At 43.4% G+C, this 27,569-nt stretch overlaps 1 protein-coding gene across 5 annotated transcripts in view; it reads right to left on the bottom strand.

The window, feature by feature from the left end:
* The window catches only part of LOC140650765 (transducin-like enhancer protein 4), a 101,487-nt gene that overhangs the window by 18,255 nt on the left and 55,663 nt on the right, over window positions 1–27,569 (bottom strand). For 4 of the 5 annotated variants that reach the window (XR_012042163.1, XM_072859497.1, XM_072859501.1 and 1 more), the window contains 2 exons: window positions 27,131–27,335; window positions 26,704–26,720 (listed from right to left, as the gene is read on the bottom strand). Coding sequence is in view for 4 of the 5 variants with exons in the window: in XM_072859497.1 (XP_072715598.1) it covers window positions 26,704–26,720; window positions 27,131–27,335 (222 nt within the window). In the remaining variant the exon portion in view is untranslated. The remainder of the gene's footprint in view (window positions 1–26,703; window positions 26,721–27,130; window positions 27,336–27,569) is intronic. The other variant, XM_072859498.1, reaches the window with a different exon arrangement.

Genomic DNA, 27,569 nt, shown 5'->3' with positions numbered 1-27,569 from the left:
CGACGACTTACCGTATATGGTCAGAGGTCACACAGGGTTTATCTGAGGAAGGGGCTTACGACTACCCGAGAGACTCCTCGCGACCGCCCCCCACACTGGTGCCTGTGCAGAAGATTGAGAACCTTCTAGAACAAGAACCATACAAGCCCTCAAGGGGCGTAACCAGCAGCAGGGGCTAGAGTATAGAAGGCACACCCTCAAGGAGTCAGATGCGCGCCCATCACCGGAGGATAGCCATGTCAGTCATCGTCATCGCAGGATCCAAGGGTGGGGATATCTCTCTTTCTCTCTTTCCTCTTCCTCCCTTTCCTTCTTATAAATGTTCCAATAAGATCCCACCATTGCCAACCCCCTTATGCTTTCCAAGTTTTTCAAGTTGACGCGTTCCACAGTCAAGTTGTTTAAATAAAGCACCTAATTGATCGTTTGGTGTCGTTTCACCTTAATTTAGTCCGTGGGAATTCGCCAATCTGAGTCACTCCCAAGTGGGGTGGAGAGGGACATGGCAGGCAAATGCTGACTCTGCCATGTGGCTACTCTCATCGTCCCCATAACCCTTAGACATAAACTGTTGACCGAGTCTGAGACTAAGACTGGATGCAGCCGCACCTAGACTCCTCTCTGAGAAGGAGTTTAGAAGGCAAGGGAGTCCTTTCTAAACCTCGTGACTCAACAGGAGGGCCACCTCTTTTCCCTTAGACACACGCCAGACTCATGTCCTTAATGTGACACATTTGGTGTCACGATTTGACTTCCCCCACACCACCCCCAGTGGAACGTGACAACGTGACAATATCCTCATGGTTTCCATGGACATCAGATTCCTACACATCATCCTGTACCCACCCATGCTTTGGTTCCTCAGTGTGCAAGTCTACATACTCCAAGAGAGGTCCTTACATTTGCAGACCATGGAAGAAGACCTCCATTGGAGCACACTGTTTAGGTGTCAGACTCTGCCCTGTTCCTTGATTAAAACATTGGTGCTCTCCTAACAGCTGCCTTTAAGAAGCTGGAATAGGATAGCTACTTAGAGAAATTAAGTGATTCAGCACTATGACTTGGCAGGCTGTAACTTAATGGGCCGGAGTCTTCATTTTAGTAACTATTAAAATTTATAGAGAAATAAAGTCTTTTCACACTGCTGTTTTCTTCAGTAAAACGCGTTAATCTACTAAAGAGTAGCATTTTCCTACTAACGAACACTGAGTTTGCTCACATATAATAATTAGATCAGACGTAGGGAAAAAATACTATTTCGTGAAAGTAGGCTATATTTAGCTTCTGTTTTAGCAAATCGTACCGGTTTTTCATATTCTGCTTAGGTAGAACATTTTTATTCATGTTAAATACACCACAAAATGCTGACAAAAAACAACTGAACATATACATTTATAGAAAGGCTGAGCACGTTGCCTTGTTCACATAATTTGCTTAAGAAGTGAAGTGTGTTTCCAGGGCTGGACACACAGCATCTTTTGCACTAGGCTGTAAAGCATGGCATGCTCTGCTTCAGCTGCTGTTTTGGGCAGTGCTAAGTGAAAAGATCTCCCACCACAAGGACCACTCTCTTTTCTCCCCAACATTGGCAGGGCACTGCTCCTGGTGGAATACCGGTGCCACAAAGGTGAAAATTAAACAAACATCAAGAGGGCCATATAAGCCTCTTACGCAGCCATAAAATTCTCACCAGGAACAGGGCAAACATCAGCGTGCTTGCTATCTATTTGGGATAATTAATACTTCAAATTGGTCGGAAAAGAAAAAAACACATTTCACCATTTTACCTCCAGCTTCCACTGGAAGTTACTTGCATTAACACAGATGACTCACACTGTAACATGGCAGAAAAGAAATCAGTATGTTCAGATTGCGCAGCCATCCAACTGCTCTCGAATCCTGCAAGCCCCAACTCCCATATGCTAGCTTCTGCAGATGAAGACCTGGCCTGAGCAGACTAAATGATAATTAAATGAAATCAGTGTTAAAAGAAATGACTAGAGATGACAGGATGAAAAGCCCTCCCACATGATAAAGCTGGTGACTCTTTAAAGCATTCACGAACATGACCATTCCCCAGCGTACCCTTACTACTATGCCAAAATGATGTATTTGGAGTATAATAATTAAAACAATAATTCCCAACAAAGTGGGAATTACAAGATAATTGACCATCCTGAAGTATTAAGCAAACTGCAGTAAAAGCCAAGGATGCTCAACGCTAAGGTCAATTACGGTATAATTACCTGAATGACATTATTGCTGTTATAAAGTCTGTTGAAAGTATAAAAGAAACTATAAAATTGGATACAATATGCATCACAGGGAAATGACGAGGCAGTTATGCTGCTTGGTTGGCTGGTGCCAATGTTATAGATGGATGTACCAGCGCCGGAGCTTGGACTCAAGCTTGGGCTTGGAGCACTTAGCTCTCTAAGATAAAACTGTATGCTTGAATCAGAAACAGGGAAAAAAACCAACCAAACAAAAAAAGAGTGCTGCGACTTTGCGACTTCTGACATACCAGGGATGAGATGGAGACTGCTCTGGTGAGTAACAAGAGGTGGGAGAGGTCCCACCAGAGAGGTAACAGGACAGGGCATAAGAAACACCTGGGTGAGAGGAAGGGGCAGGCCAGCGCAGCCCACCGAGACCATGAGCCCAGGGAGAAAAACTGTAACCAAGAGCTCCCACACAGCAAACCTTCTGCATGGCTCTAACTATAAGGCAACACTCATCTGTCTAAAATAATGCATCCACTTACATACACCTGTAGGCACAGGTATATTACTTTTATTAAACTGAGGGAGATGGCTGTGAAACTCTGTGGTCTGCTCTATAGACACCATATGGAATGCCTGCATATGTTGTGCTCCTGAGGTCACCCACAGCTACACTGCTACTATGGCTTTTTGTTGTATTATTATTACTATTACACATTACTAGTATTGCTATTACTACATCTCAGCATCCACTCCTGCCTCATGGATTTTGTGTTCTTTGATTCAATTTTCCAACATCTCCCATGTGCTGTCCTTACTTAGGCAAGCAGGTTTTCCTTACCATGCCTTTCCCTGTAGGTATATGCAGTGGGTCATGATCAGGCTGGCACAGTCAGGCAGTACAGCCTGGAGCGCATCTCTTCCAAAATGGCTCACCAAAGGAGGGGAGGCTGGTAGCCAAGTATTGTTCCCACACATACCACCAGTCATGGAAAACTTTTTAAATATTTTCACCTCCCCCTTTTCCAACTTGTTTCTCTACTTACCTGAACTGAAACGCAACTTCCACTCAACCATACCATGACCAATTTTTTTTTTTTTTTGGTCTCATTCACTGCCTTTTCCCTGTAGCTGCATTTTCAGATACCAGACAAAGTCTTGGTAATTGTTAGTGAAAAATGCTACTAACTAGCTAGGAAAGATACAGAACAAAGCTGGTTTTAATATCACATGACCCTGTCTGTGCTAACTGGATTGAGTTTAGTAATCAAGCGTGAGATAATTATTTTTAATACAAACTATGATTAAAATGCAAACTTTGAAGTTTTATATAGCATTTTTACCCACTAATTAACTTCACTAATTGCAAAATTAATGAAGTTAATTAGTGCGTAAGAGTGTCATAAAAAACATCAAAGTCTAGATGTGCAGTGCTGCTGCAAGAGCAATGAGACAGCCGTAAAGAAGTCCAGAATAAAGAGAATGTGTAGGCTCAGCAGTTAGCCTTCGAAACACAAGTGTTCTCAAAAGTTTTATGTGAATAGAAGTATAGATGTGCACATACATTATGTATATGTGCATGTAATTTCTTTACAAATATCCATGTAACTGTTTACACTGGTGATCTGCTTGCCCTGGTGGTACCACTGCGATATTTAATCTAAGCTAATTAAAAGCATCAAATTCTAGATGTTATAAAATGGGTGATAAAATGAACAATAAACCACTACAGTTGTACACATTAATTCCAGTCATGTACTTCAACATACACTTATCAATTTGCTGGAAAAGCTAAGCGGGCCACACAGCAGAAGTTGGAGATACCTAGCAATTTTCACGTCTAATCCTATCAGCATGTGCTGTTGTTTCTCTGGCCCCTCCTGGTGTACAGGTGCATGGTGGTGGCAAGAAAAGTAGGTGTTTAAAGCAACGGTGAGGGCTGCTGGCTAGCCTTTCACAGATGGATTTTTGCAATAAATCCTTTAAAATACAGCTTCTCCAGTAATCACTGGCTGAGGGACGTAACACACATAAGGCCTAATCACTACTGACACTGTGAGGGTCAAAGGATGGAGAGAAGAACCGATGCAGCTTAAGTACAAGCAGTGAAGCAGTAGAGGAGTACAGCTGTGAGGCAAAAAGGAAAGACAGGTTTAGGTTAAAGTATATCTTAGCACAGGCACATGAAGGTAGTGAAATCAAGGAGTGCAGCAAGAATAACAAGCACCCTTTGGTAAGCAAGACAGTTTGAACAAAGGACCTGGTTTCAGCAGGGAACAAAAGAAAAAGAAACAGATGGGCAGGAAAAGGAGTTAAACATTTCTGATAGGTTTACAGAAGCTTCAAAGTTCACAGATTACATTTACCATCAAGTCTGCTCTTGTCCACATCTGCCAACTCGTAAATATTGAATTTAATTGATAGTAACACAACCCAGGCATTGTCAAACATCCTCCCCTTTAATCCACAGAGCAATTCACCTGATCTGTTCTCCATTCACCACCCTGCGCTTCAATCTCCTCCTCTTTGAACAGACCCCAAACTAAGACCACATGCTTCAGCACACAGCAGAGCAGGTAATTTGGAGGGAGTGAAAAGATTTGCAAGAAGGTGTTAAGGCACAAATTGCAACTGGCGTAGGCAATACAGCGGGTGAGCCTCGGGGCATATGCAAGCTGCAAAGGAATTCTGTCCCTAACGATTCCAGAAAAGATAAGTGCCCCTAGATAACAACAGCATAAGTGTGGAAACGCTACCTGACAGAGAAAATCGTGCTGCTGGCATTTTAGAAAATAAATGCCAAAATCTGGGACAAACCCACATGTTGGTCATCACAGCATACAAGCCCCTAAATGTTACTTTAGCCAAAATCAGACACACTGAAACAGAGGGGTCAAAGGCCACCGAGTTACAGCGATTCAGAAGGACTGAGTGTAAACATAATCCTCTTCGCGAATCTGAGGAACAGAGCAGAGCCAAGGAAACACAGAACCACAGCCCTCCTCTCCTCAAATATTTATTTGGGGTTCAAATTACTGATCTTTCATGCTATTTCCTTCAGCAGAGACCTGAAACAACTTGAGCAGCTCTAGCAAAACAGAAACAGAGAGGAGAGCATTGGGAGTTAACTAGGGAGAAAGAGTGAGGGAGAGCACGCAATCACAGGATAAGAGAAAAAGCTCAACCAGCTGGAGCATTCAATGCAGCAATTTAATTGTGGGCTCACCACCATGAAAAGGAGAGAGCAGGCTAACCACCAGCCTGCATTACGGGCTTTGATTCAGCGGCATGCCACGACACAAGGAAAAGCAGCAGCGCCCCGTGAGCGTTCTTCAAAGGGCGATGATGGACACACACAGAAAATTCCCAACATATCTCCAGAATATTAACACTAATTACGTTTTCATAGCGACCGAATTTAAACAGAACACACAGAAGGTAATTCGGTTAGTTTTTAGAATAGTAAGAAAACACTAAAGAGGGAATGTTTTATGATAGCCATTAAAGGCCTGTGTCAGTATGCTTTACACTCTGCTAAAAAAATATCTGCAAGAATCACAAAATCCCTCTGAAGAATAACCGGCTTTTGCTTAGAGCCCTCTTTTCAGACTGAGCACCACAGTAAAACTGTTATCCTTTCACTTTGCACAGTGATTGAAATGGACTGTACGGCACTGAGCCAAGCTGAACGCAAACACTTTCCTGCAGCGGCTCAAGCCACAGGGGTTATAAAAATCTCATCAATACCAGCAACAGAGGTTAGGAGGTAAAAAATACACACACCTATGCCCCCCAGATTTTCCATGTTAAAGCAGTAATGATCAGGCTTTAAGCGCTGCCTTGTCTGGGGATAGTTAGGTGGATTCAGTTTTCATGTGACAGGTCCCAACAACTTTGTCCTGGGATTTACATGCCCTATCTAATTCTTCATTTTGACCAGAAGCATATAACCTAGCACTAATTAGTCTTTTTTTGTTGCTTTAAAACCACAGAGATCATGTCTGAAGACAGTCCCACAAGACACTCCATTTAGCTGCTTTCAATCAGGTACTGTGCCCCAGTGCCCCACATTTTTAGTTTTGGTTACATCTAATGTAGGCTATATTCATAGCAAAGGCATCAGTTTTGCTTTTTCACATTTCTGTTCCCTTCCAATCTATCCATATGTATCAACCCTTCAGGGAAAAACACTTTCATTTTCTTTCCTTCTGCCTGTTTGTCTCTAAAGGATTTTATAGTTGTTTTGCTGCAGAGATGACCTAGGAGATGATAAGAAAACAAAGCAAATTATTGTTTGAACTGAATACTTCAGATAGAGCTGATGATCTCTTTCCACACTTACTGACTTGTTCCCTCTCTTCCCCCCATTTTTAATCCTATTTGTTCCTGGCTTGATCAGTAGGAAAGTGATGGGAAAAGAGGTAGCCTTCAAGAGGCTACCATGATTACAAAACGCACCCTAAAATTCAACAGAAACATTCACTTCACATCCTGATGTTCACATGTTTTTCTCAAGTATTAACTAAGAGACTAGCAATTCACTCATCTCTTCCCCTTTCAGATCTTGTGTGGCTTCTGAAGACCCAATATACTTTATGCTTTTCTAGTACCTTACATGATTTAGGAAGCCAGAGCCACTGCTAAGCGCCCAGTCAAAACAGAATTCATTATCCAGACAGTCTCTTAATTGGGCAGGTGGATAACACATGGCCAGGTGCTATTAAATATTTGCAAATTCCAGTTCATGCCTGATTCTGAAGCAAAACATTCTCTCAGCCGTCTATAAAAATATCTTCAAGAAAGAAATCTTTGAGCACCACTGTTTGCGTCTGCCCAAATAACATCCAAGGCCATTATATCTGCTTCACTTCATCTTCACTCACTTACTTGTGTTCCCAAGACCCTTGTTCAGGAAATTATCCTATTTCCTATTCAGGAAAGCACTCAAGCAGATGCCAGATTTGAGGCACACACTTTGATCTCAGGGAAGTCACAAGGCAGATAAAGAAATCAGAGGAATGTACATATGTGCTGAACTTCAGATGCCTACTGCATGCTACTCTGAATCTGGACCTCAGCCTGCTTCAAAAATAATTGTCCCCAGTCTCATTCTTCAAATCAAGAACTCTGGTAAGTGGAATGGATGGAAGAGTGGTGGGAACACAGATTCTGCAGTCAGCCTTAAAGCCGTTACATCAGAGTGTAATAGCACATTATATGTATGACACCTACTTTGAAGCCTGAAAAAACAAAACACACAGTCCCTTCTGCCAGACTTTTAGATGCACTACAATCCTGAACATCCTAGAGCTTTGCCAAGAGAAGCAGCAGTAGCTTTTATTTTTCTGTGCCTTTCATAATTTATATTAGACAGGTCATGCTGTTAATTTTTTAAATGTTAAAAGCACAATCAAATACTAACTTCAGGCTAGCTGGAAATGTTTTGATGTCAGCAATGAGCAGCCAATACATTTTTAATTCAGGCTACAGGAGAGGAAAAGGAAAAATCTCCCTGTTGTACTCCCCCTACACTCTGCCAAGTAGTTAAGTGTGATAACTGGCATACACACACATGACCTTCTGTTCTATTCAAATGAGTTATCTTAGATAATTTGTGAAAACTGTTCTCTCTCATTTAAGTACTTCATAATACGATCCATCTTTCCCTTTGCTTTTGTTAAGGGAAGACTACAGTAATCCCCCTAAAACAGCATTCTGGCAAACGCTCCTAAATTATGTAATTCACTAGGTTCAACTCTACTGTTACAATAATTTTCAAGGAAGACGGGTATAATACATTATCATTATAGCTATACAATCCTGAGTTGAATTTTCCTTGGCTGAGTTCCTAACACTTTAATGCTGAAATTGATCTGTTTTAAAAACATCATGTGAAAGGTTTTTTCAATACCATACATGCTCAAGCTCTTTATTTTAAATGGTTCAGAAATGAGCTGGTAAAAACAGGAGACAAAAAAAAAAAAAAAAAGTCTTACGTTGTCTAATCTAGCATTAAGTACATTTTAAAGAACAACAGGCATGTTTCCAAACAAACTATTGCAGTGTACAAATTACACAGCAGGGATGGAGATAACAATACCTATGGTGTCGGTTTAGATCTGAGAAGAACTTGACATTCCATCAAGGTTGTCTAGGAAACCATTTTTAAAATTTATTTATAAAACAAAATGAAAGATGCTTATTTCCATTTGGGATGCCTCTAGAGAAGCTGGCAAGTAACAAGTTTATTAAAATGACAAGTTCAAGGTACTTTTCTTTTCGACTGTAAATAACCTCCCTGTGAGCCAATTAAGAGTGTGGAGATCAAAGGCCCAAGCAGCACTATAAAACCAGGAGTTACAGAGTTAAGGAAAAGTCTCCCCAAGCTTCCTCAATATGGAAAATTTCCTCTAGCAACCATTCACTTTGGTAGCACAACAGCAAAGACAAGCATTTTTGGACTTGCTTTGGAGTACGTTAAAAACCAACACCCATATTTTAATGGACACCTAACCAAGCAGCTTGATTTTATGCACAGTCAGGAATTATTTTACTTGTAAAAACTGATCCAGATGAGACTGAAGCAGCTAAACAGTGAGAAGGCAAAAAAGGAGCTGGGAAGGATGCACAGGATAACTTGTAAAATTGACTTCTCAGTTGGGAAAGGTTATTACATCCCAGATTGCAGCAGTTGGTCAGTGCATTTCTTCTCCTTAGTACCTGCAAGACCATGACTTTCAAGGCAGAAGTCAGAATAGATAGCAACATATTTCCTAATGCAAGGCTTGACTACTATGATGATCTCTGCACACACCATCTTCAAATTTGACATCAACATAGGGCACACTTGTCCTGATGAGTGAGTGGGGACAGCCAGCACTGCCAGCAAGTTTCTAGCTATAGTTTAAGAGGCTGAGTTTTAAGTCACACCGCTGTTTACTAACCAACATCTGGGCTGTTTGAGCAACAGCAGACTCTGTTTCCTTGCAATGCCACCTTGCTTGCTCTCAGTAATGAGCTAAATCTTGTCCTAAAACAGATAAAATCTTGAATTTTAAAGTGGGTCTTCATTACAGCTGCATACTATGATGGGGACAGATTCTGAACCTGCCCGGTCCATCCCTCTCCATTTCACTGTCCTTCCCTGCCCCTTATATTACAGGGTGGGGAGGTGAAGGAAAAGCTTTCAGCATTTGTTATGACTGTTGAGACCATCAGACTACTCATTGTGAGTAGACTTTAGTTCTGACAGTAAACGTAAATTTCCATTTAAAGACACCTAGAGCACCAGATGGAGCCCTTACAGTGAGAAAGTGTAACAAGCTCTTTCACAGCAGGCACAATTGTATCCGGAGCTCTAGCCCGCAGATGGAAATCCTTCTTCCCTGCCTACACGCTCTCCCCACAGGGCGCTTTCACTACTGACAAAAATCACATTGCCATATCCACCTCTGGGGCTGCTCCCTCTGCAGCAGCACCAGAAGAAGCCTGGGAGAGTCCTCCAGCTGTGCAGCAGCCCGCACTGGGCCCCTTGCTAGCTGGCAGCGGAACACTGTGCCAACCATCCTGATCTGTGGCTGAACCATCTTGCTCCACGTATGGAAAGCGGCAGAGCCCTGCTAGCGTGGCCCCAGGCCAGAGGTAACACGCTGGGGAACAGCTCAGGCACAGTGCTGGGCTGTCAGAATCACACTGCTGGTGGGTGGTGTGCTACCAAGACAGGCTAGCATTCGCTCCGGGGTCTCCGTGGCATGCTTCGTGGCATGCTGTATACATGCTGCCTGACGGCTGGTTACATGCTGCGTGACGGCTGGTTAGCCCGGGGGGGACATGGCACGCATGCTCCCCTGCTGTGACCCTCCCAACAGTGCAGTGGGCTCCCGCCAATTCTGCTACATCCACAACCCCGTGAGGTATTGAAGGATCCATACCACACACAAGAGCAATGTAATTGAACCCCAAGGAAAGACAAAAATTCAACCAAAGCTCTTCTGAAAAAATATATAGAGATTAGGTAGTCAACTGAAATAGGAAATAGCCCAAAAGGATTGAGCTAGCAAACTAGCCCACACAAGCTACCACCAGAAAGGAACATGCATGCACTTGCCGTGAATGGGACTCAAATCTACTGAGAGGTTTTAAAAGGAAGAATTAGGTAAAAATGTATCACAAGATAACGCTGATGCTTGAGCAAAAAACTAAAACTGGGAAGGATGGAAAACTCTGTATTTGAGAAATCTAGGTTCAGTATTCTGCTCTTTTGTCTGATCATGTGAAGTCAATTAAGCCTCTTCATGCCTCAGTTCATTATCTATAAAATAGGGATAATTTCAGAAGCCTAACGAGCGTTTCTTTCCCTTACAGGGTTGTTGTGAGGATTAATGTATTGAAGATTTGGAGGTACTCCAGTATCACAGGGATGGATCCATTAAAAATCCTAGACTGAAATGGAAAAATAAGGGGGGCCGGAGGGGGGGAATCAGTCTTCCTTGTATCAGCAAAAACACAACTAGACAACTAGAGCAATCTAACTACTATAACAGAGGGCCTATACTAAACTCCAGAAATTAATATGTCTACAAATAATAACTTTAGCCTATTCTTAGCTTGCATAAATCTGTACCACACAGACATAGGAAATGTAAGAGGAAACACTTCTGCATCATATGTAAAACTGTCATCAGCTAAACTCACGAGAACCTAAAGCTATTACATCTGAGATGTAACTAACGTAATACTCTGAACAAAATTTCAGGAAGAAAATGCTGCTGGTGGTGGTTGTTGTTGTTTTTTAAATTACCCATGGGTAACAGAATTAACCAGGAAATGTACTATCTGCAAGCTTGTCTTTGAAATTATTTTTCTCAAATTAACCTTACGTATTTGAAATGTGAACAGAGCCAAACCTGCTGCTGCCTAATAAACTCAAACCTGTACTTCAGAATGCGTAAGGCCTTCTCAAAGACAGACAGATGTCAGATAAACCTCCCTGATTTCAAAAATGCAGAGCCAGTCTTGCCATCATCATTCCTTTTACTATAACCCACCAAGTACACAATCTTTTATTGCTTTGTGCTATGCAGTGTTTGCACTTACAGTGCTCCATAAATAAGAAAAACAAACAGGGTGTGTGCTTATCTGATTAAAAGCCAATGTAAATTATATGCAAAATAGGTGCAGCCCACTGGCTTATGGCAAGTTGCCAGTAAAGACCTTCTGTGCTGCAGGTTGTGCACCACTGATTTAGGGCATCATCTCTCTATCATACTTCTACTTCTGTTTCATCATTTTACAGTTTCCTATGCTACATTATTGAATACACTTTCCTGTCTCCATTCTTATTCCTACCTGGTCAGTTTAGCACTCCATTTTCTTACTATCTGACACCAGACTATGCAAAACAATCTTGCACCATGATGCACAATCACTTTGAGGTTTGGGTCAGTCCAATCCAATCTCAGCCTATGTAGTATGCCACTTCTCTCTCTCTTTCTTGCTCCTGTAATCATTCAAAACTATTGTTGCTCCAATGCAAATTCTTTCCAGAACCATCTTCCTGCTTCCAGGTCTCAGCTTCCTGAAACTCATGCCTTCTCCTGCTAAAGCACAGCTTGGGGCCCTTCTTACAGGTCTGCAAGCAAAGCAGATTAGCCTAAAGAGCTAAGTCTGTGTGACCGAGTACAGGGGAAAGTGCATTTCACATGAAATCATAAAACTATCCAAGCTTGATTAAAAAGCATCCAGGCAATGCCACAGAACATTCATGAGTTATTTTTTTCTGAATTCTAGCACAATTTAGATGATCCAAAACTGGATTTCCCAAATGTTGTGCAGACATGATTATGGAATATATTTTTTTGATTGGGCTTTAAGTCCCTACCTTTCAGAGATTTCTTATTTTGCCTTCATTCAGGGTTGAAATTTGCTATGAGAATTTCTTTAGCCCCCTGTAGAATTGTTCAGGGTATTCCCCAAAGAGAGAGACAAAAAGAACTGGGGATTCATCATGCACAAGCTGATATTTACAGTAACACCACTCCCAGTACATGTTTGCTGGAAATAGCTTGATATTTCTTCACTTTCTTTTAATATTTGTAGGATTAATAACAAATTCAGGCCCTGATCCCACAGTATTTAACATCTGGGCAAAACGCTTCTTGCTGACGTCCACAGGGCTGTGGTTTGGCACAACAAACACGCTGCATGTTACAAGAAACCTTAGCAATAGCAGCAGTAAAAGGCAATTTCTTCCTTATCTCTTTTTGTGCTTCCCTTCTTTTCTTATTGTGAAGAGACTTGGAACAATATGGTGACCATAACAAAGAGGAATAAAGAAAACACTCACGGATGATTGCTCAAAGTGGGTCCATAAACATCACGATTACCTTGCTACTATGGCCTTTGGTTTTAGGACAACTTGAAGCTGCATGAAGGCAGGCAACAAAAAACACCTGCATATGACAACTTTGGTGCTCCAAAACGCTGTGAGCACCTCAGATACCACCAGGCGCACACACTACAGCAGAGGCAAGGAATACCTTCGCATGCCTTCAGACAGAAATACAAAATGGTGTTTTCTCCTTTCATCGCAGCAGTGTCTTCACCCCTGTGAACTCTATTTGCCACTTTTCAGTTGACCTGCACAACACTCTGAGGTTGATTGCTACAAGAAAACTATGGCCGGAATAACAAATGTGAAGCATCTCTCCTGCCAAGTGGTAAGACCTTGCAGATCATACACTAACTTCCTCCATGATCAGCTAAGGTAACCATATTTCACAGCACATTAAATCCATTAAGGGTCCCAAGCAAACAATGCTCAGACACAAAACTCAAGAGCCAGAGATGGCTAGAACAAACCTGCAGCTCCTCCAGGGCCAAAACTGCCCTTTCAGCAAAGATATCCTAATGCAACTCTGCCTCTATTCTCTGCCATCCCTCAAGACAGACTTGAGAAGAAAGGACAGCTGGCAAAAAAGAAGCAGTGACAAAACTGTGAGTCAGACAGAGGTAAAAAGGTTAGTCTCCGGGAGCCAGAAACCACAAGGATAGACATCTTAGACACATATTTTTAAATGCTTCCTTTCTGTCTCCTTCTTCTCTTCCTGAAAGACTAAACACAAAATGAAATCATCTTACAGAAGGACAGCCGCTTCCCCCCTGTGCCCAATCATTCCAGTCACACTATGTTGTCCAGTAACCCGCATTGATAATTCCTCATGAATAAAATGCCAACATTATCATCCACAGCTATGTTGTTGACATGCTTTTGCTATTTCACTAAAAATACCATTAATTTTCTGGCTTCACAACAGCTGAGCTACTCCCCATTTGAATATACAAAAGAGTATTTTGTTTAAAGCAAATTAAAAGCGTTCCAGTAAATGACTTCAATTTTGCTGGCTATACTACTTAGTGTATACTGTTCTATTTAATCCTCTTTTTCTCAACTCTACCCCTTCTACCTCCCCCTCCTTTCCTTTCTTTCTTTTTTTTTCTCCCCTTCCCTTTTTGTACTTAATCCTTTCATGCCAGGAACTGGATTTGCCCAGCAAGACATCCACAGTCAGAAACAGCTTCAAAAACATGGTGCCAAAGAGTTAAGGCAATGGTGAAATTGCCTCTGCTCTGTTTTTATTCACCTGTGTTTGCCAAAACATATTTAGCAGTAAGGAAAGGAAGGGAAAGAGGAGGGGGAAGCACACAAATGCTGAACACACCTTCCATTTCCCATCCAGATAAGTGTCGACATTCCCCATTTAAGTCGGAATGAAAACCACCATTACTGCCAAGCCCTCCTGGCATCTCACCACTTTATTTGTTCCCATTTGTATCTAATGCTTTTGTCAACAGTTCAACAAAAGTCAAAGCAAACAACCCACTATAAACACTGGGGGTAACAGCAACAAGCATGAATCCTTCACAATTATCCAGCCCAGCTGCTCAGTGCCTGTCCAGGCTGCTTTCATTTACAACAGTGTCAACAAAAGGCTGAAACCCAATAACTAGGTGGGTCAATACTACCACTGTAAACCCTCCGGAGAAGGAAATGCTGTTCTCCTGCTTTACTGCTTCAGCAAACATGCAGAATAATTCAGTTAGATAGACAAGTGCTTGCCTAATCATTTGTTGTGTGAATTATTCAAGGCTTCCCCCGTAAACTACTAAACGATGGCTCTTCAAATATTTCCGAGGAACCACCAGATGTCCGACAGGAGAAAAGGAAACATTAGGCAAATTCTGACATAACAGAGGACCATGGTAACCTATGATCTTGGAAAGCGTTAATGTTCAGAGGATTAACGCCTTCCTATACCTTGCTTCTGGTGTCACTGTATAGAGAGCAAACAGCGTTTAACATAAAAGCACTGGGCACGCATCGGTCTACTAGCTGCCTGATCTTTATACAGCATAATCAAGGCTGCTGCCTCCGATTTTTCTTCCTCTTTTTTTCATGTGAGTTGTAAAAGAGTTCTCTCCAGAGAATATGTAAAATGTGGATAAAAATAAGCACAGTAGTTAGTCAGGTGGATGCAGAGAGGAAACATGCATTTATTCCCACATCCTTCTCCCCCTCCGCCCCCCCCCCATCCTCATTTGATCTCTTCCTAATCACCCACCTTAGCGTTTCTTTCTCTGCAGCCACAAGTCGAATGTTCATGTGCTTCTCTCCAGAGGTTTCACGAAGGTTCATGTTTACACTTTCAAAGAGCAGCGCAAACTAGTCATACAGCATAGAACCAAGTGCTAAGCATTACATCTTTTACTTCAATTGCCTCTTTAGTGTGGGGAACAGCCACCTCCAGACGTCTGCTTCCTTGTTTTTGTTGGCTTTCGTCACAATCATGTCATTACATTAACATATTCTTTTTAAACTTTAAGTAAACTTTAAGAAAATGGGCAAATTAGATAAGTGGTGCTTGTTTTGATTTAATCTCACTATTGGCAAGAACAACCCTGGATATGAACAAACGTTTTTCCTAAGACCACTTTACATATATATCACAGTGTAGTGTTGGACGGCTACCTATCTTGAGCCACAATATCAAATACACTTATAAATATTTTATTTTTGACATCTACAGTAGCAGTTGTGCATGCAGAATGACTAGTATTCCAGAGAGAATCCCTGGTAGTTTTAAGACTTCGCAAAATAGTAAGAGAAATTCTGACTGTATGTCAAATTAAAGCACATATTTTTCTTTTTATAGTTAGAATCTATAATATATTTTGTTTGTAAAACAAGCAGTTTTACAGTGCTTGCACTGAAGCAATCTCTGGAGTTGTGTGTTGTCAACATAAAGAGCCTTCTTCAATCAAATGAAGTTTTCTTCTTCTTTCTGTCCAAAACAATTACAAAACACTCATCTACTAAGTAGCCATAGCTCCGTCACTTTGTGACCACCGCAGCTGCTAGTATTCATTCCAGCCCTACTCCACTTGGTGGGAAACTTCAGTTAAATTTACTACTATAAATCAAGTTATTGCTATTTGCAACGCTAAGTTTTTTTATCAGTATTAGCAGGACCGGTGCCTTCACTGTTACAGTCATTAGCAGTATTCGCAAAATGGTTTAGGATCCATGGAAATCAAAGGCACAACAGAGAGGTACTATAGCACAGAAAACATTTGGTATCAGAAGGGCTGCAACTTGCACAGGTTAACTGGGAAAAACCTGCACAGTCTGATACGAGATACTCTAAAAAGAGCAAGGAAGAGAGACAATACCACACAAAAATGTCTCCTCTTCCTCATCCCCTGGAGCAGGAAGAAGGTTCCAAAAATGGCATCTCCAGTCTTTGCCATGGCTGGAGGCAATGCAGTTACCAGAAAACCTTCATGAAGCACGCAAGAGTCCTACAGAAGGTCTGCTAAATACTTAATTGCTTTCAAATACCCCACGGTGTGATATAAAGCTTTTAGGCTACCTAGGTGGTGAGCATACAGTGCTTTTTATAAAGGCACTAAACTGACCCTGGACAGGCTGCCTTTATGCTGAAAGCAGGGTGCCTTTGCTACTCTAAACCAATTATGCATCCTGACAGGGCACTTGGAAAGATACTGTACTTCAAGGGAATGGCAGAAAAAGGGTTTCTCTCACCCCACAAGGTTGACTGTAATTGATTTTAAAGGGATTATTTTAAAATTATTCAGACATTGAATTCCCCTCATATTTTGCAGTATGGGACAGCAAAGCTCATTACAAAATAATATTTGCAGGTCATGGCAAGAAACTCTTTTCTCAAAGCAGGGGAGGAAAAGCAAAACATTCCCTTCCTCGAGGGCTAAAATAAATTGCAGTTTGGTATTTTTAAAACAAATAGAGGTGAGACAGAAATACAGCATCAACAGGTATGGTTTCAGCAAACATATCAGGGAGAGACAAGAAATATAAACACACAGCTATAATTACTGCAAGCCATATACAATGATTTCCTAATGCCTGGTGCTATAACATCACAAGGCAAAGCTTCGTGTTATTGAGGTCAGCATTGGCTTTTCAACTCAATGCAAGCAATGATTTCTATATAGTCTGGCCACTTTGTTATTAAAACAAGATGAGCAAAGGACTCAGAAATACGTTGCTGCAGCTGCCAAGTTTTGTGTTGTGTGTGGTCGGTGCCAAACGCTTACCACACGCCCCTGCAGACAACCCTTCTTATGGGGTTAGCTGCAACTGGGGGACACCTCTCCTGGCCCTTCTTCCACACACCTGCACCGCACCTCCACAGCACACACCAGTCTGACAAACCAGGACACCACCAGCAAAATCAGTGTTATTACTTATTTTGACCTGGCAAGATTAATATAGCAAAGAAAATACTGTATGTCCTCTTTCAAAAAATATAGTGGCTTGGAATATGCCAGCTTCAGTGCACGGATTAGCTACGATAGACTGCTCACCCTGTGAACGAAAAAAGGAACAAACTGTGTCGAAATTTTCCCTTCTCCCTCCCCTCCGCCCCACTTATTCATAAGTAGGCATTAAGGGAACTCCCACAGCTGCATTCACCGCCTCTGGAGAGGCAGAAAAGCAGAGGTACAGCTGTGCCTGCTAATATTCGTATGCAAACAAGTAGCGTCCGACTGGCTGCAATACCTCACTTAAAAGCACCTCGGTACTCTTTGATAAGCTCGCAGCTCAAAAAGAAGTGATACAGAGCAATCTGCCATCCTCTTAATGCAATTAGCAGATTAAAGGGGCATTTCACTTCCAATACTTCATTAAAACACTGACTGCATCCAGCATTAGCTGACGATACGACATACACAGTGTTCCCCCTACAGTCCTCCCGGAGACTCGGTGGAGAGTGGCGGGGCAAGCCCTGCGCTCGCAGCCAGCGGCCGGCACAGTGCCCGGAGCTGGACACGAACCCTGCACCCAGGTGTGCCCCAGCGGGGCGAGGGGAAGAAAACCCGCGCACCTGCAAGGGCACTGGCGGGACGCGCTGACACGCTCGGTAATTGCTCTGGGAGGCAGTGGAAACTGCCTCACCCCAGGTTTTCCATCTCTCAAGGGCAGGCGCGGACGGGCCTCTTGCCGGGTCAGCTCTCACTCTGCTGATTTTTGTTACGCGTCTCCATTTTGCAGTTTGCATGAGACCAGCTACCCCTCGGCTTCTGTTGCCGCTACAATCCAGTGAGAGCGAAGCACGGGAGTGCTGAAGTCCAGTAAGCTGCGGTGCGGACACCAGCACTTATTTCAATTTTCCCCTCAGATTACTTTTTTCACGGCAGACCGACATGCCCGCTAACACCTGGACTTAGGAGAAAATTTTTTCATCCGTTCCCTCGTGAAGCCAAAAGCAAGCTAGCAGCATCCCAGCGAGAGTGCCGTCAGGCCGCGTCCCTCCAGCACAGGCAGCGCTGCCGGGAGGGCCCCGGCCTCGCCCCCTCTGCCAGGCGCTGGGGGCATCCCCTGGAGACCTTCCAGCTCAGCCCCCACCACTGCCAGTCAGCGCGGCTCCGCCGGTGCCAAGGAAAGAACAAACTAAAAAAGATTAATTCGCAGATGTTCATGCATTTCACACACAGGGTGCCCTGTGGTCCGTTGCCAGGGCAACGGGAGACCACCGGCGCGCGCTTTATTGGCTTTATGAAGTGCGTCTCGGGGGCTATAGTCCGAGAAATGCTGCATGATAATCGTCAGGCTTTTCAGAAGCCTTGTTTTGTGTTTATCCACATTTAACCCTCTGAGTGTTATTAAGAGCATCACTATGCATGTCTGGCACACTGAGGGAAGCAGAGACGGGGAGGGGGGACACGCACACGGTCTCCGCTTCCAGCCTAGAAACCTGGAAAACGCATCCTTGGCGCCTGCTGCCGCCTGCCCGGCGTTGAAGTTTTCGCCCACAGGCCGCAGGCAAGCCGGTGCCCGGGCTGTGGTAGTGCTGGGCTCAGCACAGTGGGGTCTGGGGACAAAACTGACACCAGCAAGGGCAAAGGCAGCTCAAATGTCGCATTAGACTAACCGGACTACTGATTAGACAGGACTGATGGCAGGCACAACATGTTTCCTCAGTAACTTTGAAAGAAGAGAAAAAAAAAAAAAAAAGGCCCACCAACTTCCTAGACACATTACGAGAAAAACCACACTCTCATTTTGAATCTCAACATGTGACACCATCAAGCCAGACACGCCGAAACCTTTACCACAGCCGCTCCAAAGCTGCAGCCCCTGTGCAAAAGGACAACGAAAATCCCGTGTCCAGACGATGCTGGGTGTCGCAGTGCCAAGGGCTCCACCATCATCTATAAATTCACACAAACGAGCCGGAGCAATAAGCCGCCCAGGACTCGGCTGCTCCGCCTCCCTCATCGCCCGCTCCCCATCCTCTCCTCGCGCCAGGCCAGCGTGGCTGTCCTCTCACCGGCTGAGGCAGGGCTGGGGATGGCAGGACGGGGGTTAAAATCACCCATGCCACAACGCCCGCAGCAGCAGCAGCAGCAGCCGCCGCTGCCGCCATCAAGCGCTAATCCAGCAGGAGAGGAGAGGAAGAAAGCGAGGGTGGCAGAGGGGATCAATAGAAGAAACCGCTTACATTCAGGCTCGCAGGAGAAAGAGCACGCAGAGACAATCATTTCCTGGGAAAAGCTAAAGCCTAACGAGAATTTACTCTGCCTCCTTTATTCAGACAACCAACCCTTTTGTGGCAGGGGCTTCCTGAGTGACAGGAACCCAGGGCCCCTTAATAGGATTTCCATATTATTTCCAACACCTGCCTATAAGTTATTTGTTTACATTGAAGGAGGCGAGATTCTCAAATCAGACATCTGCTTCTAGTTCAGGCATATCTTAGGAAACCATCTAGAAAGAAGCTTTGTTGCTATGGAGACATTTTTATTTTCTTCCCTTAGTTGGCTGAAAAACATTAGCATTTCCAATTTTTTGTTCTTCAAAAGGCCAAATGTCGCTCAAGAAAACACAGAACTTTTCAAATTGCTATGCAGAATAGGCTAATCGAGCTTTAGATATTTAATTAATTATTCGACTCAATTAGAGCTGTACCAGAGTGAGGCGGGAGACACGGTGTAACTTTCCTGCAAATTCCCCTCAATGGCCCATTCCTGCTGGCTGGCCTAATTGCTTCTTCCCTCAAAGCACAGCTAAAACTTTGTAATTCATAATGCACTCAACAATCTTGCATAATAATTTGGGAATCAGTCAGACTACTCATTTCCTTCAACAACTTCTAAAATCAGCCTAAGAGACTGACAACGCTTTGACTAGGAATATGCTTCTTTCCCAGTGCCAGGGAAGAGACAGGAAAAGCAATGCAAATATCAATACAAATCTTAACCTACTACTAGCATTCAGTGACTTTAGCCAGAGGAGAGAATCTTCCAACGCATGTCATCCATGTCACTGATTCCAGAAGGTAATCTGTCCTTCCCTCCCTTTAGCACATAATCAGCATGCCCAAGGAATCCATTGATTTGCATAAAAACAAGGGATGTTTCAAGTTATTTTGGATCTAGCGGTTTTAAAGACAACTCAAAATCAAAACTCTAACTGCCTAATACAACAACAACAAAAAAAGAAGTATCACTGCACCAACATAAATCTATAAGGCAAAAAGCAGCCATCTAGTTTGTGTCTCGCTTTGACAAAAATTTATAAGTATTGTTTATCTTCTCCCGTTACATTGACTAACACCTATTTAACCCGACCTGCAAACATGTTCTTCATTCCAGACACGATCACCATGAGTAAAGACTGGTGTAAGCTATGAATGCCAGCATCCAAAGTATGATTTTAATTGCACAGTTACAATGAGGAGAACTTCAAAAGAGATAATAAACAAATTCATTCCCTCCCTTTACTAGTTTTCTCCCAGCTATTACATTGTCAAAGCCTTTGCGCTTTGACAAAGGAGAAGACCTTTCCACCCACCTCCTCACCCCAGCAAACTTCCTCTTCCTACTCTACAACGTGAAGTCATAATCCTGTGTTATCAACATCACAGTCTGTTGCCATGGAAATAATTAGACATGACTGCTCAGGTTAGAAATTACGGCCCCTGTAAGTGTTTGCCTCCTGGGTGAAGAGAGCATCTGGAGAGAGAACATTTGAGTTATCCTAAATCACCAAGTGGCAAAATAAAGTTTGATAGTGAGAAGCACTGCAGGATTTTGTCCAAACGTGGGCACACTGCCGAGTAAGAGTCACCCTGTGGCAACTGGCAAAAGGGTACAACATAAGAGGCCAGTGTACGGTTTAATGCACAGAAGAGGGAAAAAAAAGCTATTGGGTAAAGGAGGTGAAGCCATCAAAAATGGCAGAAGCAGCTTACTCTTTGATATCAGAGTACGTGCTGGTACTTTCATACGAATACTCTACACTAAATTAAAATTCCCAGACGACCTCATTAAAAAGGCAAATGATGTGACACTGAATGAAAGAAAGAAATGTAAAACTCAGGCGGGGGGTGCCGGGGACAAGAAAAAAACGCACCAGGGAGATATATACCTGAGGTTCAGTTTCGTGTTCTAAAAATCTGTTAAAAACCACAGGGCTTGAATGACACGCTACAAGTCTAGCCATGAAAAGGTTATTAAGAAAAAAAAGCAGTGCCAAAAAATCAGCTCCATAAGATAGACCGAGACAACAAACAGGACCCTGCTAATTAATATTTGTTCTGCTTCAGCAGACAGTTACTGGACGAGACTGCAACAAACAAGCATGTCTCACCCAATCACATCATTAATCCATTCACGTTCACCACCTGAGGACCAGCTATGCCCCACAGATATTTATTCATCTGTTCCACAAACAAACAATTACAACACATTTTCTGGAATTAGGGCACCTGTTACATTCGGCACAGCTTACATGCCCAGAGGCAGATATCAATTAATACTGAAAAAATTACTGTATCGCAAGGCAACAGAAGTTACTCATTGTATTTTGATAATGCTACCCCCAAAACACCCACGAAGATCAAAAACATAACTCTTGCGGAGCAAAGTTTAGTTCAAATATGCTCAGCTTAAAACTACCACTTCATCATTACAGAAATACAAAATACAGAAAGCAAAACACACGCAACACCTCGTTTCCAAACGGAGAAAGGCAGGAGCAGGATCCATGACATGACTGCGAAATGTTTGGATTTTAACAAGCCTGTGAAGTGCTTTTCAGCTCAATGGTATTAAAGTGGCAAAACAACAAAATGATCGGGAAATAAATTCTGTAAATTTCTTTAGGTGTGTAACATATAACTACCTTTCTTCGATTTGTTAAATACATACTGAATGCAAAGACATTTGGCTGGACACTCATGCCACTAGAGGAAGTCTCATTTAAAAGAAGTCTGACAATTAAGACAAAGTCCACAGCAGTACATCAAAGCAGTTTATGTGGTGTTCCTCTACCAGCAGAAGAACAAAATCCACGCAATGTAATTACATTCGGTAATACCCAAAAGTCTTATAATATATGTTGCGCATTTTGATTTTAAACTACGTTCCTTCCAGAAGCATTACACTCATACAACTATTTTTAAGTATCAAATTACAGCTGCAGGAGAAAGCAGCTTACTCTTACATACTAGATGAACAGAGGTCTAAAAAGGTAGTAGTGGCTAACAGCTCGAGAAGCTAAATTGAGGAGCACTGGAGCACCTGCCACCACAAATGTAAATGGAACGTGGGAATCGCACCCATCCACTAACCCTGTATCTGCCACATGGAATTATTAGCCTTCACATAGATTAAGGCAAAAGTAATCTTACTGCTAAACCCACTTGAATTTGCCCTGACAGACTTCTAGTTCACTAGCATGTTGGACAGAAATTCACCCCAAACCTGCATTTGATGCATTATTTCAGATCCTTTCATTTAAAACTCTTTTTTTCCAGAGGAATCTCAAACAGGCTATTTTATTCTTGCCACAAGACTACAGCTTTTAATTACTGGCACTTGTTGCTGCGGAAGCGGTAGCCTCTGGCATCAAAATGAACAGTCTCCACCACATTGGCAAGTCTTAGTATGGGCATGGTCTCTGCCCCAAATAATTTACAATTCAAATAAAAAAAAAAGAAACGCAATGTACCACATGAGTATAAAGAACCGCAGATCAGGATTAGCAATGGATGCGGTAAAAAGTTACACGAGTTGAAACCTGGGCACGAGGCAGCGATTCAGAAGACTCAGATTCTGGAATAACCTGCTCAGGGACACCCTGGCTACCTCTGGCAGGCCCATACCCCAGCCAGCATCTGGGGGCTCCTTCACTCCAGCTGCTGCAGTGAGATCCACAGGAAGAGACTGCTAGCACTGGACTACTTTCTGCCAGGTGGTGCTTCTGCCCACAAAATGATTCCTTAGCTTCTTCACAGGGGATGTTTTACAGAAGGGACTTTGTTAGGGACCAGAGAAACTTTTGCCATATTTGTCCCAGAGAGGGTAGGTGAGGACCAGGGCTGGGAAGAACAACATGCCTCCCCCATCAGCAGTTCTCGCAGGAGGTGGAAAAATCCTTGCGGGGTGCAATTAGCAACCAAGAATCCACTGCAGAATGATCCTTTTTTTTTTTTTTATAGAAGTTTTACTGCTTTGAAAAGGAGACACACCGAGTCCTCTGTGAAAAGCTGCTCAGTTAACTACAGAGCTGTTTGTTTGTCTTTCTGTCTAAACACATTATATTCCCTGAGAGCCCTTAAGCCACAGCTGCACTTTGAGCACAGCCCTGGCGCTTGCCACCCTTCCCCTCCCTTTGTCCGCTCCGCAGCCTCGCCACTGCACAAAGACCGCTCCCGTGACCCAGTTTACCGTGTCTAGAGTTTTCCCACACTTCGAACTTTGCAAAGGATTCGGACGACTGAATCCAACACGAAATCAAAGACCTCCCAAAGACGCCCTTCTCCACGGAGCTTGCTGTGCCAATGCTGATCTATTATTTAGGAATAGCTCCTGGACAGTCTCGTGTTATCTGGAAGGTGAACTGCTCGCTCCAGGGAGGGGCTGGGAAGGATGCGAGCCCGGTCTGGCTCACCAGGCAGAAAATGTCGTGTTTAGAAGAGTGATGCAAACTGCCTTTTCCTTGGACTGAACGAGGAGGAGGGTCAGGACCAGCATAGCTAGAGACAGAAAGTTTCACAAAGACAACTATCCAGCAAATCCAAAGCGTTGGAAGCGGTGGCAAAAAACAGGACACTTCAGCCAAAATCCTTTCTTTGTAGAAATGAGTAGGGTACCTTTGTTATCTGAATCGTACACTAAGGCGTAAATTTACACTTTATGAGCTATTCCAAAATCTGCCCTGATTAATAATCTGTATCAGCAAGAAAACACTTTAAAGTGTCTCTCACAATTAAACCCAGGCACAACCTTGTATAAATCAAAATTTTGCTACCATATCAAAACGTTACACTGGGGCTGTATAACATCGCCCATATCCTCATTACATGCTACACTAATTACTACCAGCAGATTCAGAATTTTCTGCACATTAGAGGCTTTTAGAGGAGCCATAAAAAATTTCAGGCACCATTAATTTAAATTTGTATTGAAATTTCCTTTTGACAGATGGCCAAAAATTACTTACTATTTAGAGTACCAGAGCTGCCTGTTTGCACATTAGAAGAGGAAAGGGAAAAATTAAAAGCAAGAAGGAAATTTATGCCACGTTCATTACCTGTTAAATGTTAAGGAGCATTATCCTGCATGAATAAATTATTTCATACAAGCACACAGACTCCAGCTGCTGGCAACTGGCACGTTCTGGCTGACAAAAACCATCTCAAGTCACACAGCAGACAATCATAAAAAGCCTCTCTTAACCAGGAGCCACTTAGGGGAGGACAGATCGATCGAACAAGCGACTAACTGCTACTCTGGGCATCACTGAAAACATTTAAGGAAATTAGCAAACTATTTCACCTTGCAAAGCTGGCAGCAAGCCCCACAATGCTGACACACAAGCCAGCTCACAACCTGAACACTGTGCAAGACAAACATCTACTTATCATTTCAAAGTAAATTGGCACAAAGTAGCAACGCCCTCCTCTCCCTCTTGAAGCTGTATGAATAACAGTGTCTTTGAATCGTTCCCAGACAAAATCAGCCTTTTTGGTATAAACACTCCCTGTAACACCCATGCCAGCATAAACAACCCAACATCCCACAGACATTACAGAAACACGACTAGCGTATTTTGTTTAAAAACAGGCGGTTAGCATATACTAGCAGTTCTCCTCATTCACTTTCTTGAGTGAAACACTCCTGGTTCCAACTGTACAGGTATGCAAACTCACTAAAGAAACCAGGTGGGTTTGTATTCCCACATTTAGATATCTGCCCTACTTGTTTGTTTGGGTGCAGGAAAAAAGAAAATGGACTACAACTATCTGTTCACAGCAAGCAGGCGGTGTTCTAGGGAAATCATCATTAATCTGCGCCCAGCCTCGATGCATAAAGCAATAATCCCAGCCTCTAGCCATCGTGACAAGGAAGCTGAAGTGAAATCCGACACGCTGTTGTCCTATGTCGGCAGATAGACAGCTTCAGTGCCTTGGCTGCTCACAGTAAAATCTGACAGTTCCTGTCAGCTCCTGGTTGTTATGCAGGGCCATGTGGGTAACAGCAAAACTGACAACCATCGGCTCAGTTGCACTCGGCTGGGACGTGGCATAGATGCCAGTGGCAGAATGGGCGCACTGGGGAAGGCTGTGGGACACGTCCCCACCTGGAGCTGCCAGAGAAGCAAAGGCAGAGCCCCTCACAGGGCAGCCCCGGCCAGACAGCTGTCTGCTGGGGGCAAAGCCTGTGCCTGGCACCTTGCTTCCCCCGACGCCATCTAGGGCACACCAGTCACATCTGCCTGGCAAGCTCCTGCTAATCTTGCCTAGTGCACCCCAAGATTCGTGCCGTGAACACCTCTTCTCCCATTTGGCCAACCCCAAGAATAAATTACATCTTCCTTAAAAAAGCACCACTAAAAACTTGACAAATGGGTTGCAAGTGCTCAATAAGGTTGGCATAGGTCTTGCCCTTTGTAAGGGAAGCGTATCTTTCTTTCCACACTCACCATCACCTATAAAAAGGCTTAATCTTATGCTCCTGAAAATTGTGCAGGCCACTCAGGCTCTGCTCTGTAACTACATCCAGCCACCCGGAGCTGGGTAGGTAACTGCGTAGCTGGCAACAACCGGGTCTGCTGAGAGTTGGTAAACCGCCAGCAGCAAGCAGCGAGGACAGCAGACTGATCCAGGAGAGGGCAGGGCCACGATGCACCTCCCCACTTGCAGCTTTAAAACCTCTGGAGCCTCTGAGAGACTCTGGTGGGTATCCAGTATGGACAAGCATCCAGGCACATACACTCAATCATAGTCGTATGCATCACTGAATGCTCAGAATTACACGAGCCGCAAGGTGTGTATTACACCTACTTATAAATGCTACCATGCACATGATGGTGCACACACGTATGCTGCGGAGTCATTCAGAGCCTGAAAATTAACTTCTCGAAAAGGAAGGCAGGATCCTCACTGTGAGTACCGCCTTTGTCGGGGTAGGGAATGGCAGCTCACTCCTCTCCAACTGCTTCAGCAAGGACAGCGGGCAGCACCCCAACTCTCCCGTGCAAGCAACGGAGCTCTCCTTCCTAACTGCATTATTAGGACATATCAGAATTCCAGTTTACAGCCTCCAAATGACTTAAAACTACTGCCTAATTCTTTCTGTCTCATAAGCTTGGGCAGAGACCCCAGGCAGCCCTTTCCTTTTATCCAGAAACAGCCTCAATGCTGTTCCATGAAACCCACTGGACGGCACGTCGCCTGCAATCCTAGCTGCCCTGCCACCAGCCACTTTCTAAGTGTGATACACAGTCTATGCAGGGCTCTGCTAATCAACACGAGCGTCACAACTTGGTTTCGTTTTGTGACTTTTTCCGCCACTTTGGGCTATACTTTGGTTTCAGAAAAACGCAGAAAAGCTCTTTTGAGCCACCCTTTACACCTACGAAATGGAGTCCTACCTTGATGGAGTCTCTGTCTGCAGAGCAGCCCCCGGGTGCAAGGAGGGGAGGAGGCAGTGGCAGGGGATGAGGAGGTGGGGGGAGAGAGAAAGAGAAAAGTACTAGTTAGTTTACATAAAATTATACATTTATCATACTTGGAAGAAAGAATCCTGATGTCTGTTAAATAATAAATTGCACAAATGTTAACTTTTCCGTATAGTTAATTATTAATACTGTACAGCCAGATGTGTAAAACCGGATTTCTAGCATTTGAACACAATTTCTGGCTACTGCTAAGTAATAAACACTGAAGCAATTAAGCAATTAGCTAGGAATTCTTGTGAAAATTTTTTTTTTTTTTTTTTTTTTAAGAGGAGAGCTTGAAAAACGAAGAAAAAAGAAAAGAGAAACAAATGAAGCCACACACTCATCTGGCACCACCTACCTCTTTGGTGATCGCTATCATGGTGCTTCTTCTCGTCTTTAATTGGGAGGTGGGACTGCCCCCCCAGCGCACTGGACAGTGCCAGGAGACCAGCACTGCTGCCAATGGGTGGGATGGCTGGAGGCTGCAAGCCCGAGGGGTGCGGAGTGAGCGGCACGGGAAGACCATGTCCATGTGACAAATGCTGGGCCTGGAGTTGTTGCTGCTGTGAAAAACGAAACACAGATATTGAATTTGTTCAAGGAGCCAGGGGTTGACCGATTGATCCTGTACATCAAACGTGATTGATCAGATCAACCAATGCATCTGATCGATCCAGAGATCAACTCTCACAAACATCCTGGCATTTCAAAAACGTCCATATGTTTGGATACAACACAATCTGTAAACTTTAGGCTGAATTAAAAGAACAACAAAAAAAATAAAAAAAGGAATAAAG

This window comes from Ciconia boyciana, chromosome 4 (genome assembly GCF_034638445.1).
Source record: "Ciconia boyciana chromosome 4, ASM3463844v1, whole genome shotgun sequence".
NCBI lineage: Eukaryota > Metazoa > Chordata > Aves > Ciconiiformes > Ciconiidae > Ciconia > Ciconia boyciana.
Note: the sequence above shows the minus strand (reverse complement) of the source record. Positions and strands in the feature narration are given on the sequence as shown.